Source organism: Cydia pomonella, chromosome 8, assembly GCF_033807575.1.
Source record: "Cydia pomonella isolate Wapato2018A chromosome 8, ilCydPomo1, whole genome shotgun sequence".
NCBI classification, from domain to species: Eukaryota; Metazoa; Arthropoda; class Insecta; order Lepidoptera; family Tortricidae; genus Cydia; species Cydia pomonella.
Genome location: NC_084710.1, coordinates 663,755 through 677,810, shown reverse-complemented (window position 1 = coordinate 677,810; position 14,056 = coordinate 663,755). Strand labels below are relative to the sequence as shown.

At 35.9% G+C, this 14,056-nt stretch overlaps 1 protein-coding gene across 2 annotated transcripts in view; it reads left to right on the top strand.

The window, feature by feature from the left end:
• Positions 1-10,525, top strand: part of LOC133520364 (lachesin-like) — a 121,670-nt gene extending 111,145 nt beyond the window's left edge. The window contains exons 7-10 of one of the 2 annotated variants that reach the window (XM_061854742.1): positions 2,154-2,303; positions 3,321-3,413; positions 7,706-7,810; positions 9,377-10,525. In XM_061854742.1, the coding sequence (XP_061710726.1) occupies positions 2,154-2,303; positions 3,321-3,413; positions 7,706-7,810; positions 9,377-9,396 (368 nt within the window). In that variant the 3' untranslated portion in view covers positions 9,397-10,525. Of the gene's footprint in view, positions 1-2,153; positions 2,304-3,320; positions 3,414-7,705; positions 7,921-9,376 lie in introns of those variants that run through there. The other variant, XM_061854741.1, reaches the window with a different exon arrangement.
• Positions 10,526-14,056: the final 3,531 nt, after the last annotated feature.

Genomic DNA, 14,056 nt, shown 5'->3' with positions numbered 1-14,056 from the left:
TACGAGGGTGATTATTCCTGACAGCCGCAGGCTGGAGGGAATTAAAGACCCGAGTTTGCAATATTCTTACCCCCGGAGTTACACACAATGTTTTTCATCACACTTGCGAAGAAAAAACTAAAATTTAAACAAAATAATTCTTAAATACGGTGACATATCAAACATTCGTCCGCCATTTTGTAATTTCTTGACAGGTTAGCATCAAGGGCACAGACCTATCCGGCATTCAGCCACGATTAATAATTATGTAAAAATATTTTAAACGGCTGTTAATTCAATCCAATTATTTAATTTTAAACATAAACAAAAATATTAAATTATAAAAGTCAGTATTTTAATAGTAAAACTCATTTATGCTATTTGGTTTGTATGAAAAAGTGACATAATTAAAAAAAAGCTATAACTCCCTAGGGAGTTTTTTTCACAATCCATAACTCCCGCGGAAACAAAATAGGCCTTCAGTACACCTGCACGAAATAAGAACTTTTTGGAGCAAGAGTGATGAAAAAAAACTTTATATATATACATTATTATAAGCCTATACGGTGTCCCACTGCTGGGTAAAGGCCTCCCCCTCGATTTCCACTCGTTTCGGTTTTGAGCAATCTCCGGCCAGTCGTTGAGATATGCGTGCAGGTCGTCCCGCCATCTCCGTCATCAAAAAAAGTTAACTGTGTCAATTCACTTTTAAGCAAACGCAATATCTTTTCGTGGAACTAGTAATAATTTTTTTAAGTCCTTTAAACCTTTCTGGTATCGCTTATTAGGTAATATACGTGTTTTAATTAAGTTAGAATTAAGCGTTTTAACGAAATTTCACATATCATACTCTTAATTAAATTATGTGGTCGAATCCAAATTTAATGAAATCACGTAGCCGAAACACGTTTTCTCATTTTGTCTATCTGTAGTAGTTAGCGTTAATTAATAATCAAAAGTAGATTTGTTGAAATTGATGAAGAGAAATAAATTACTTAGCTGAAATTTTCATGTAAATTTCACAATACAGTCGTCATATTTGTTACATTCTTCCAATCCTGTCTTAGCCGGTTTCCACCATGGCAACGAATACCGTTAAACCTTTGTCCATAGTGAAGCAAATCAAACTACATCCATATCTCTTTCAAAGTGAAATATAACTACCTATACGTGGCATCTATTTACCTGATATTACGTCTGTGAGTACCACATACATACTAACGTGTAAGCCGAATTGAAAGTGAAGACATAAGTACAATCTCCAGGGCCATATCAAAGGGTGACGTAAGGTAACGTCAAAAGATTTGAGAGGTCCAATAATGGAACGGGTTGGTCTTTTATCTCCAATGAATATTCGATCAAAGGCAAGTATTTGTATTGTCCTGATATAATTCTCTTCTATTGTTCGAGGTATTGTGATGTTTCATATTGTTTTTCGTGTAGGTAAAATTTCCAATTTAGATTTGGTGATATATCGTTTTAGATTTATTTGTTTAGTTGAAATGAAAACAAAGACGTCAAATAAAATGTGATTCAACGGACGTTATAAGGAACTGGTCCAAGTTGTTGATTGTATACATAGTTAATGCTAAAATAATTTACTAGTAACATTAATGAGCTTTCAAATTATCAAAAACATTTCGAGTTACATTTTTACTAACTTATAATGCGAAAAAATTGTTTACATAAGATATTATGGCCATTCATATTCCACAAAAGCCAATCCCTTGTTTCTGATTATGATTTATCGGAGGTTTCATGTGTAGCAATGTACCTACTGTCAATTGTATTTAAAGTCGTATGAATTAAAACGATATTTATATTATTCATTTTACTTATTATGGTAACCAAATATTTCAATAATAAAATACTACATTTCATGTAAAATTTATATTATATTTAATAGAGTTATTGATAAGGAGGTCAGTAAGTAGCGGTTCCAAAACGTATGTAGAAAAATATTAAAACTTTTTCAATCTTTGGATTTGATTCGCTGAATCAACTCCTACAAGTTCCAAGACTGAAATAACTTAGCATGGTCTTTGACGATAAAGAATAAAACCTATATTCTTGTTTCTCAGTTTAATAATTACAAACTTCTCCATTCTGATCGGATTAATCATAAATATTTTTATATATATTTTAAAAATTTACTCAACTATAATTTCCCCCAGGTTCCAAACATAGAATGAGCGTGTCATCTCGCGGCTTCCGCCACTCCCTATCCCTACTCGTCGCCGGCGTGTCGCGCGCGGACGCGGGCGCGTACCGCTGCGGCGCCGAGAACGCCTATGGGCGGGCGCATGCTGAACTACTACTGCACAGTAAGTGACGTCATTGTAAAGGTTACAGCCGAATGGCAACTGCAATGATGCTGCAGCTTTGTAGCGGGCAATGTCCTTGATAAATTTGCGTCCCTGTCATTATGCATTGCTGTTGCAATTAGAAAATTCTATATAGAGAAAGCAATCGGCAGACAATTGTTAGTTAAGATAGAATTATTTTTATAATTTTGGGGAATAATAACTACTAAAACACATAAGTTTTGAACGACGAATGAAATAATTGAGGATCCTAATTGCACTTATATTCACTGTTATCATTCGATTTGCAGACTGTTGGTTCTTCATTCCATGTTATCGGAGAGTAGATATTCTAAGAAACAATTTTGTATGAAGTTATTTATGATTGAAAACACTGTTTGAAGCGATACTACTTAATGGCGTTCTTCATAAACAAGTCTTAATTAGGTAATAATATTTTGTCTTTACCTGCTATTTTGTAACAAAGGGATAAAATACGGGTAAATTTACATGTACTAGTAAGAATAATGTACCTACTTCTAAATATTTTATGAGTAAAATGAAAATAACGGCAAATCCCCAAAATATTGAAAATACCAAAATAATTAAATGTGTCTCTTGAATCCCAAATTTTATTAAATTTTATTAAAGTTATTATATTGTGGTAGGTCTGGTAGGTGGGTCAAAATTGTTTTCATGGTTCTGTTTTTGGTCCCCAAAAATGTGATGGAGATGTTTTTTTATACTACAGCTAGAAAGACATGCAATAGCATTAGACTTTTTTTTATTTGATAGAAGGCACAAATACAATTGTGACAGAGTGGTCAGAAAGAAGACAACGAAAATAATTTTGAGCCATTGATAAGCCATTAAAAGTAGACACTATTACTCGTATCGTATTGTTACACTTAAATGAGTTTGTGATATAGTTTACAATTATAAAAAAAAAAACTGTTGGAGCACAAATACCCAGTGGGGAGCACAGTAGGAGTAGGTTATTAAGTTACCTATATTTTCTTACACCTCTTTTTGTTTCAGCGTTAACAACAACAACAACGACGACAACGACAACAACAACAACAACGACAACAACGACCACCACGCCGCCACCCACCACCACCACTATATTTTGTAAGTGGAATACTTTTGTATGCCAATGGCGGATATATTCGCACCGTAGGTCCAACGCCGAAGACGTATTATTCCGTCACATACCACAGAGCAACATAGACCTATGTGCATATGCATAAAGTTTAATTTTAGTTTGGACGTGTTGCGTCCCTGTCACACTTACGTATAAATTTACAAATGTGACAGAGAGGCAACACATCGAACGTGGTTCGCAGTAGGCCCTCTTGTCCAGTGACTAGAAGAACGATAAACGAAAATGGAAATAATCACGCGATTTATCGTTGTCACTCGTAGATGACATATATCGATACATTTTCATTTTTGGTGACAAACAGTGACGGAATATCAATGTAGATGAAGCTCTTAATAGTATATTTTTGTCTTCAAAAAAACGGTCTTTATAACTGGCACTTATCCGACACGTATCACTGACGGCTAATTCTTCTTTATACACATACTCTGCGCCCAGCATTGAATGTTGCAATGTTTAGAAACAAAGTATGATAAGAAACAATTGTGTCATTTATTTTATTTATTTAATCGTATGGCATATTTTTAAACAGAATACAGACAGCTATAGATGTAGATTTAGGGCAGCAGTGGGATTCGTATCTGTATATTCTGTGTATTGCTGCGAGGCTCTCGTTAAAGTGCAGTGCAGCAGCCAAAGTTGATTACTCTTTAGCACCACCCAGGGGACACGTGCAGGGTATCTAAGGTAATCTTCCTGCGGACGCGAGTAATCGTTGCCCCCCTGTGTTTTGTGTTTGTGTCATTATATCAATAGACATTTAATAAGCGTTCCCAAAATGGATACATGAAAATATTGTACCCATTCTTAATTTTCTTCTTAATTGGAAATTATGTTTTCACATTTAATGTTTCCTGCTTCTGTATAGATTAACCAAAAACACATAAATCTAAATAAACAAATAAAGTCACGTTGTTTCATAAAAACGACCAAAAGTAAAATCAAACCAGTGCTTTTAATAGCTAGTCACAATCTCACAGTGACTAGCGCCGTAATATCACAATGGCTTCAAGGCGGCCGCTAATGGAATCAGCTGTTTGCACTCTCGGATATGAGCCACTATGTCTACATAACGTGCTGTTGCTAGAAAATAGTTCTGGGACAATAATAGGAATATTTTCTGTCTTGGGAATGTTTCCGCGTAGGGAATTTTCCCGGTAATATCCCTATGCATGTCGGCAGCAAATATAATCAGATGTTTGAGACACTATGTCTCCATATCGTAGTTATGCCCAGAAAATTGTTTTGTGCCATACCTAGTAATATTTTTACTAAAACATGTTTTCTGAAAATATTTTCTAATTAGTATTATTTAAGGGATACTTTGATTTCCACTGTTTGTTATAACATATTTAAAACGTATACTCAAAAATTCAAAATTTAAAATTTTGTGCAGTTTATTCTTTGACTGGTACTTTAATTTATGAATGTTTTGAGAATGAAATTTGTCTATTGAAGTAAATACCTGATATTGTCCGGAGTTTATATAGGATCAAGTTCAGAGGGGATAAAAAAACCACCATATAATAAAATTTATTATTATTACTTATAATGTAACACCAAGTGTAACATTTAATGTTACACTTGGTGTTACATTATAAGTATCGTTTTACGTATAGTCAACAACGTTATCCCCGTGTTATTTATACACATAAGGTACGGTAATTTTAAATACACCAGATAGAAAATAAAATTTTGGCTTAAGGAAACTTTATTATCTAAGAATTTAGATTCTGTTTCCTTTTTATGGTTCCGTAGCCAAATGGCAAAAGACGGAACCCTTATAGATTCGTCATGTCCGTCTGTCTATCCGATTATGTCACAGTCACTTTTTTCCGAAACTATAAGAGCTATACTGTTCAAACTTGGTAAGTAGATGTATTCTATAAACCGCATTAAGATTTTTACACAAAAATAGAAAAAAAACCAATTAATTTTGGGGGTTCCCCATACTTAGATCTGAAACTCAAAAAATTTTTTTTCATCAAACCCCTACGTGTGGTGTATCTATGGATAGGTCTTCAAAAATGATATTTAGGTTCCTAATATCATTTTTTTCTAAACTGAATAGTTTGCGCGAGAGACACTTCCAAAGTGAAAAAATGTGTCCCCCCCCCCTGTATGTTCTAAAATAACAGAATGAAAAATCTAAAAAAAAATATATGATATACATTACCATGCAAACTTCCATCGAAAATTGGTTTGAACGAGATTTAGTAAGTAGTTTTTATTTATTCGTTATAAATGGTACGGAACCCTTCATGGGCGAGTCCGACTCGCACTTGGCCGCTTTTTTTCATTATCTGTAACAGAATATCCTCTCCGGAAAATTCCCATACGAAAATATTTCTGGGACCGAGATAACCTCAGCCACATCACTAGCAGGAAGGCACTAAGAATGAATGGAAGCCATATATTGCGAATGCCTTTTGGACTGCATAATTCTCCCGCAAGTATAGTAAAACACTTTTATTGCGCGAGAAAGTAGAACAGGATTCCTAATTAACAAGTTTCGTACGTATAAAAGAGGATTTATACCTCGTACAGGATCTCTTTTCATTTAAATTACGCTTGAATACTGTGCTTGTAGGAATTATTAAATCTGGTAGACACTAACGTGACTAAAGTGTTACGAACAATTTCATGCTAGATAAAAATATACGTTTTTCTTTTGGTATGATGTTAGTGGTGAATTCTTAATAAAACTTGATACTCCTGTGCCGTTAAGATTAAACATATTTTCGGTAGATGTCGCTATGAGCTTCTCTAAAGCGTGTACGCAAAAGGAATGGAAAAAATTCGCACTCAGTTGCTTAAGAGTGATTGGACCGGTGTTCCAAACGCTCGCAATTTCGAGTCTCAATGAAAATATTTGTGATAGAAATAGTTTCTGGTAACAAAGACTCAGACCGATTAAACCTTGCATACCGAGTATATGCAAAAATTAAATAAATAAAACATCACTTTGGTGACGTCACGATTGCTTCGTGGGTTACAAAGTGCGAATCAGTTCGTTTATTCGCATTTTCAAATTTAGATTATCGCAGTAGGTGCGTAGCCTCCTTGATTAAGTGTAGGATCTAGCATATTTGTCAGAAAAATACGGGATTCTATTACTTAGCACTTATAGTATTAAATTATTTTCAGTAAATATTTTAGATAGCAGAGGACGCTAGTTTGATTCCAGCCTGGGGCAATGGAGGCAATGGTCACTTTTTTAGCATATTTAGAAACGAGATTATTTTAGAATTTTAGCTAGGTATCAAAAATTTGCTACGTTAGAAATGGATCTACTGTACTACCTGAGCGCTATATAAGTATTATAACATATGTATACTACCTATCTACCTATCTTGGGTTAAATGGATGGCAAGCGTGCGCAAGGAAGAGCACCCACGAGATCTGATGATCATCTGATGCTGTGAAAAGGGTGGTTGGTGGCACCGTGCATTGCGTGTCCCATATGGCTTATGACCGCACAATATGGAGACGGAGCGTACATGGTCGCGATCCTCAGCAATGGTCCCTCATCGATCGACCGATGAAGAAGATGAAATACTACCTATAATATTACTACATACTTAGTAATTTATACGTCTATACTTTGTTAGTTCCCAATTCCTATAGTATGAGCAAAATTTACGAGTAGATGATTTTCGTTCCATATAACTTCTGCACTAGTAACGAACTTACGAGTATTTACTTACCGTTCTAGAAAGGGGTTTACCGTAAAAGTTGAAAATGAATTCGTAAAGCGAACTCACAAGTAGAACTCGCTCGTTTGTGGGAGAAGTTCAAGTTACGCTGCAATTTCATTTAACTGAGTATGAAGAAAAAACTGTTCGTTATAATGAAATCGGAACACTTGGACTTTTTTATTCCGCGTAACGTGAATCATGGAACAGTTAAATTAATTTATTTCAGTGCCCCGTCTGTCACAACCATTTTTGCACTTATATTAGGATAGCGATGTCGTCTTCTGATAAATGAAAAAAGTTGATGAAATAATATTTACAGAGCAAAGATTTTTATTTTTTACCTTATTCTTAATGATTATTGACTAGACACAGACACAAGTCCCAAAACACAAGCCTTATTGAACTTACTGTGGACTTGGTCAATCTGTGTAAGAATGTCCTATATTTTATTTATTTATTTAAATGGATGGCGCCTAAGGTGTTAAATATAAATCGGGCTCCATGCCGATTTTCGTAATTGCACTACTTCTTAGCAGGGTTTGTAATGAACAAGTTGCTTTCAGATGACGTAGACCAACACTTGGAGCAGCTGCATCGAGGGGTCCTGGAGGACCCTGCGCTGGGGGACCCCTACATCGTGCTCAGCCAACACCAGATGCAGAACCTTGGTGAGCGAACACACTTGTCTACTGGTTTTAGTGTATTTGGGACATGTAGTCTGAGCTAACTCTGAGGGCTTTTTTAATGACAACATCGGAAAATCTATAATTGCTCTATGCCTCAATCGCTCTAGTATGCAAAAGAGATGCACAATTTTTGATGTTTCAATCTTGACGGTAGGTCCTCTGTACCGAGTTTTAAGTAATAAAAAAGGAAATACCATTACAAACAGCATATTTTCATAGAAATTAGACGTTTACGAAGGCACTTCCACACCCTTTACCTGCAAAAGCAGAGCAGCACAATTTTTTTTTTGTTGATAAAATACAACACATATCTATTTATTTACACAGAGTATTTACACCTGAGTAGAGGTGGAACAACAGACGATCTTTTTAATAAGAGCTATATCTGCAATACAACATAAATACATGTTTTAAAGATGCGATAATCGCGTAAAATCGTAAGCCGTCTTCAATAGCAATCCGTAATAATACCACAGGGATTGGAGACGCCACGCCGTCTTAAAACTATTTGTTATTTCCACACTTGAACGCGCTGAATCCTGCACTGTTCAATTTCAAAAGCTTTATATATCATTTCATTTCACAGCCAAGTAAAGTAAGGACTTAGTCGAGACAAATGTGTAACTTAGAGTGGAGTAACTCGGCTGCATTTGTTCTGTAGACCGCGGTAATATTTTGTCACGGAAACTTTAGGAATGGGGATGTTTAAGTTGTTAAAATATGAGAAAATTACCGCGCTTCGTGTTGTTTTTGTAGCTCATTTTAACATTATGCTTCCTGCTGAACGTCTCATAATTTTGTCAGGATAGTAAAATGTTTCCAAGCCGAAATTGTAGTTTAAGTGTAATGTTTGGAGGTAATCATAAGGAGTTTCTTTGCTGTGTAGTAGAGTTATTTTGAAGTCGGTCTCAGTTTCATCCATTTTGTTCAGCGCGTAGATGTGACAATATAACTCAACTTCCGTTCCATAGATGGTGCTGAATATTTGAGGGACGTTAATTTGTACAAAACTTTGTAAATTTTCTTGATATACAGGCAGTTATCTGTCATGTGCGCGGGCGTCTTGCTCGCACTAAAACTTGTGCGGACAAGTCTCAGCGAAATGAACGCACGAATAACAGCTAAGCTGATATGATTGCCATATCGTTATATTTATAATATCAGTTTGATATTAGTGCACGTTCGAATTAGCCTGTTAGTCGTTCACGTCTCGAACCTCAATCAATATTTTGCATAAATAAATAAATATAAATAAATAAATATTATAGGACATTTTTACACAAATTGACTAAGTCCCACAGTAAGCTCAATAAGGCTTGTGTTGAGGGTACTTAGACAACGATATATATAATATATAAATATTTATAAATACTTAAATACATAGAAAACACCCATGACTCAGGAACAAATATCCATGCTCATCACACGAATAAATGCCCTTACCAGGATTTGAACCCGGGACCATCGGCTTCGTAGGCAGGGTCACTACCCACTAGGCCAGACCGGTCGTCTAATATTGTAAATATTCAGCTGTTTTTTCTATTCCAGATATGGCAACAACGATGTGACCAGAGGCCGGGCGCGGCGCCCCCTGGAGCGAAGGCTGGCCGCCGCTCGCCGGCCGCGCCGCGCGCCGCGCCCCGCCCGCCCTGCTCTGGGCGCCGCTCCTCGCCCTGCTCTCGGCCGCGTGATGGTGCGCACGCACATAGACTGCACTTGTGTTTGTAAATGGTTTAATAATTGTTTTGGATGGTTAAATAGGTTGGTTGAGAATATAAATAGGAGTTTAAGAGATACGGAGATAATTTAACTATAATCGAGAGCGATGTAAATGGGTCAAATTTTGAGTGAATATCGATTCCATTAGGAATATTACGAGTAAGTTATATTTATATTCATCTATTTATATGTGGAGGAAACATACTAACATGCAGCAGTTAGTGAATATACTATGTAAATAAAGGCAAGTATTTATAAAGTTTTGATTGGAATCGATATTATTCTGCGGACGTATGATGTACACTATTATTGACGTGATAAGGATATAAGTAGAAAAACGGTATTTTATAACACCACTCGATACAGAGAGATACAACATTGTTTATAGTAGGGTAAACCGTATATTACTGGCCACCCTCCAATTACTGGGCATCTTATACTAAAAGGGATTCTGTTTAATAATCACACAATCTAAGTTAATCATCAGAACGATAATTATTTACTTTACTTGAATTGTGTAAATAAATAAATAGAATTCTTATTTTAGCCATATTAGTATAAGGTGGCCAGTAATTGTAGGGTGGCCAGTAATAGACGGTTTACCCTATCATATCATTATCACATCAATAAACGCTTGCACCGTACGCCTGCTGATTAAACTGAATCATGTAAAAAATTAAAATGAAGAGTATTTTTTAGTTTATTCGCTTTACGAATTTTGTATATTTTCAGTGTTAAGCTAATGGTACATTAAGATGTTCGCTGTACATAATTTTGCACAGATCTAGTCATATCAGATAGAACACGGGGCAGTTGTCGTTTGTATTATAAGTATACGTACCCCTCGTCCTGATTAGGCTTAATTCAAATTAAATTGACATTATATAAGACATTATGGTTTATTTCTAATCTAGTTGTAAAAACAGGGTTAAGTTCACTTCCACCAACAAAGAACCAAATTGCTCAAAGCAAGTAAAAAACCGGCCAAGAGCATGTTGGGCCACGCTCAGTGTAGGGTTCCGTAGTTACTCTTCCGTCACAATAAGCTAAACTGGAGCTTAAAGTATAGTAAATTGTTAACCAAGGAATGAAACGGTACCTTTCACCCGAGTTAAACAAATAGGCAAATTTGCATAATCAGTACCTAATTAAAGTAAGTCTTTTTACTATGAAGGGAAAACTTTTTGCGATAACTCAAAAACAGCTAAACTGATCATGTCCGCTATAGTTTTCATTTAATGTCTTTCTTAAGCTCTACTTCCACGATTTTTTTCTTATTTTTTGGACCTATGGTTCAAAAGTTAGAGGGGGGGGGACACATTTTTTTTTTCTTTCGGAGCGATTATCTCCGAATATATTCACTTTATCAAAAAATGTTTCTTGAAAACCCCTATTAGTTTTGAAAGACCTTTCCAACGATACCCCACACTCTAGGGTTGAAGCGAAAAAAAAAATCACCCCCACTTTACGTGTAGGGGAGGTACCCTAAAAAAAATTAAATTTTTAGATTTTATTGTACGACTTTGTCGGCTTTATTGATTTATATATCCATGTCAAATTTCAGCTTTCTAGCACTAACGACCACGGAGCAAAGCCTCGGACAGACAGACAGACAGACAGACAGACAGACAGACAGACAGACAGACAGACAGACAGACAGACAGACAGACAGACGGACATGGCGAAACTATAAGGGTTCCGTTTTATGCCATTTGGCTACGGAACCCTAAAAAAAGACCCATACATGCGCCCGTGAGGGATAGAAAATACGCATTTCGACAATATCAAAAATGCGTTTGACATTCCCAACAAATAGGTAAACAAATTACGTAATTTAGTCGAGTTCATGTTGCCCACCAAACATCAATAATTGGTGTAGTGTGCTTCTAAATTTTTGAATGTGGTACTTAGGACTTTAAAAACTTAGGTAGGAATGAAAAGTGAGACTATGACAAGGACAAACAATAACAGCGCTTTCTCTGCTACTCCTACTGAAAGTTCCATAAGACCATCTCGTTCGGATAAAGAGAGGGGGCCTCTTTATCTCCTTTTTAATAAACACAATGTCTTTTTCCTTTTTTATAGTGGAATGTACGACATTACAATTTATAAATAATATATACAGATGTCAATCATCGTAAAAAAATTAAGTGTGATCAACCCTCCACATTAGCGAGAGTTGATCACAGTTAATTTTTTCATTGTGAGTGACATCCTCCTTTTATTTTCACCTATATAATTATTATTTTCTGATGTAGTGTGCGTGAATTACGTGAAGTGTCAATGTCAAGTTTTCGATTTAGGTCACATGATGGCAGATCGTCCAACGCGCACGGTTCCTATTATATCTGTTCTATGGAAGGTGGAGGTAAGGAATTAAATCTTCATATACCAAAAAGTGTCATCAAAAAACCTTAAGTAGGTGGCGCTACAATACCTAGAATACTTGAAAAAAAAAACAACAAATCATAGACAGCGCACTTCACTCCGTCAATAACGCTTTGGTTTTTAGCTACTCTAGCGCTACTCTGGAGAGATTTGGAACTATTATTTATAGCTGACAGCTGGACACTTGCAACAATTTTACCATAAGAGATTTCACTCCTTTTAAATCCACACTCCATAATCTGTTCTATTTACGGAGCTATTCATAAACGTCTGTCAAATCTAACAAACTATTAATAATCGTTTGTCCCAATCCATCATATCGTCACATATTTTTTTATTTTAGTTTGACGTTTGTCAATTGTGATCTTGACAGAGTATTCATACCAGTTCAATGACTTTTGGCCTAATTGGGAAATTGTCAAGATCTCGTTTCAAGTAAAGCATCCACGTCATCAAAGACAAATTAATCAGCGGGGATACTTGGAAACCCCTTACAAGGGACAAAGGATATGGGACTCCACGGTAAATGAAAGTTTCATGAGATTCAGGGAAGGTTACTATTGTGAAACATTCGCAGAATTTCCGGGGCGCTTATTTACGAGATTGATTTCAATTTATATATTCGCAGAATTTCCGGGGCGCTTATTTACGAGATTGATTTCAATTTATATATTCGCAGAATTTCCGGGGCGCTTATTTACGAGATTGATTTCAATTTATATATTCGCAGAATTTCCGGGGCGCTTATTTACGAGATTGATTTCAATTTATATATTTCGTCTTTCTTTGTGAGGTGAGGTTATAAATGAAAGTTTTGCTATGTTCTGGAAATTACAAAAATATTTTTACAGTACATACATATGGTGCTACTTTACCGCACTAGTGCGAAAATTTGCATATTACGTTACTATGTCGAACATTTAAAGAGCCATATGTACTGTAAAACGTTCTACGATACATGTGCGAATGGGTAATTCGCAACTCGTGTCGATTTAAAACACTCCCTTCGGTCGCGTTTTAATTTATCGCCACTCGTTTCGAATTTCCTATTTTTCGCACTTGTATCGTAATGTACTATTGTAGCATTGATTTTGGTAGTAAACGACGTCACTGATTTGTATGAGACAGATTTTTTTTTTGAGGATTTCATGTTTAGTCTCATTTAAGTACCTACCTGTGAGAAAAGTTATTATACCTTTCATACATCGCGTAGCGTGACATACGGCCCGATTCGAAGAATGAAATACGATACCGATAAGTTCTGTTTTAGACAAGTTCTCATTTAATATCGTTTGTATGTCGTATAATTGACAGAAGCAGCTCGATTCGGGCAACCAATGTCACTTTGACGTTAGAAATATCGTAGATAGATCTTATTGGGATTCCGCTGTGATCAGCGGAATCCAAATAAACGTCAATCTTTTCACGTCGTTTTTTTTTTCTTTTAATAGCCTGTTAAGTGTTCCACTGCTAGGTAAAGGCCTCTCCCTTTAATTTCCACGATTCCCGATTTGGTGGTTCCTCCGGCTAGTTGTTCAGGAAGCTGTCCAGGTCATCCCGTCATCTCCGCCTGGGCCTGCCCCGTCTACGTCCCACGTCGTTTAGTTATTGATATTTTCAAGATCTTAAACGTGTCTCAATCATTCTTCGAATCGGGCCATAAATGTTGAAAATGATCAGTATACAGACAACACCCGTGGAAATTTGTTGACGTACGGTCAAGGAATTTAATTTCAATACCTACCATTTTCTACCATGTCATATAGTGACAATAGTATGAGGTGCCTAGCGACTTTCATATTGATTAGCACTGTGATAAGGTACGAAATGGTATGGAAATTTAATTATTTCACTGTACAAAATAGAAAATAGCGTAAATAGAAGAGCTAATTGTCAACGTAATAGTTATTTACGATACAATTGTGAAAAGTAAGAAATTCGCAGAGTGATGAAAAAATAAAACACGACAGAAGGGAGTTACCTATTTGCACCTGTATCCTTCAACTTTTTACAGTTCATTAAACTGCGAAATTGCTTGTATTATGAATATATTTATTGATAAAGTTGCCATACACTTTTATGGCTGATGGTACATATGGCATTTTACATGTTTGACAGGCA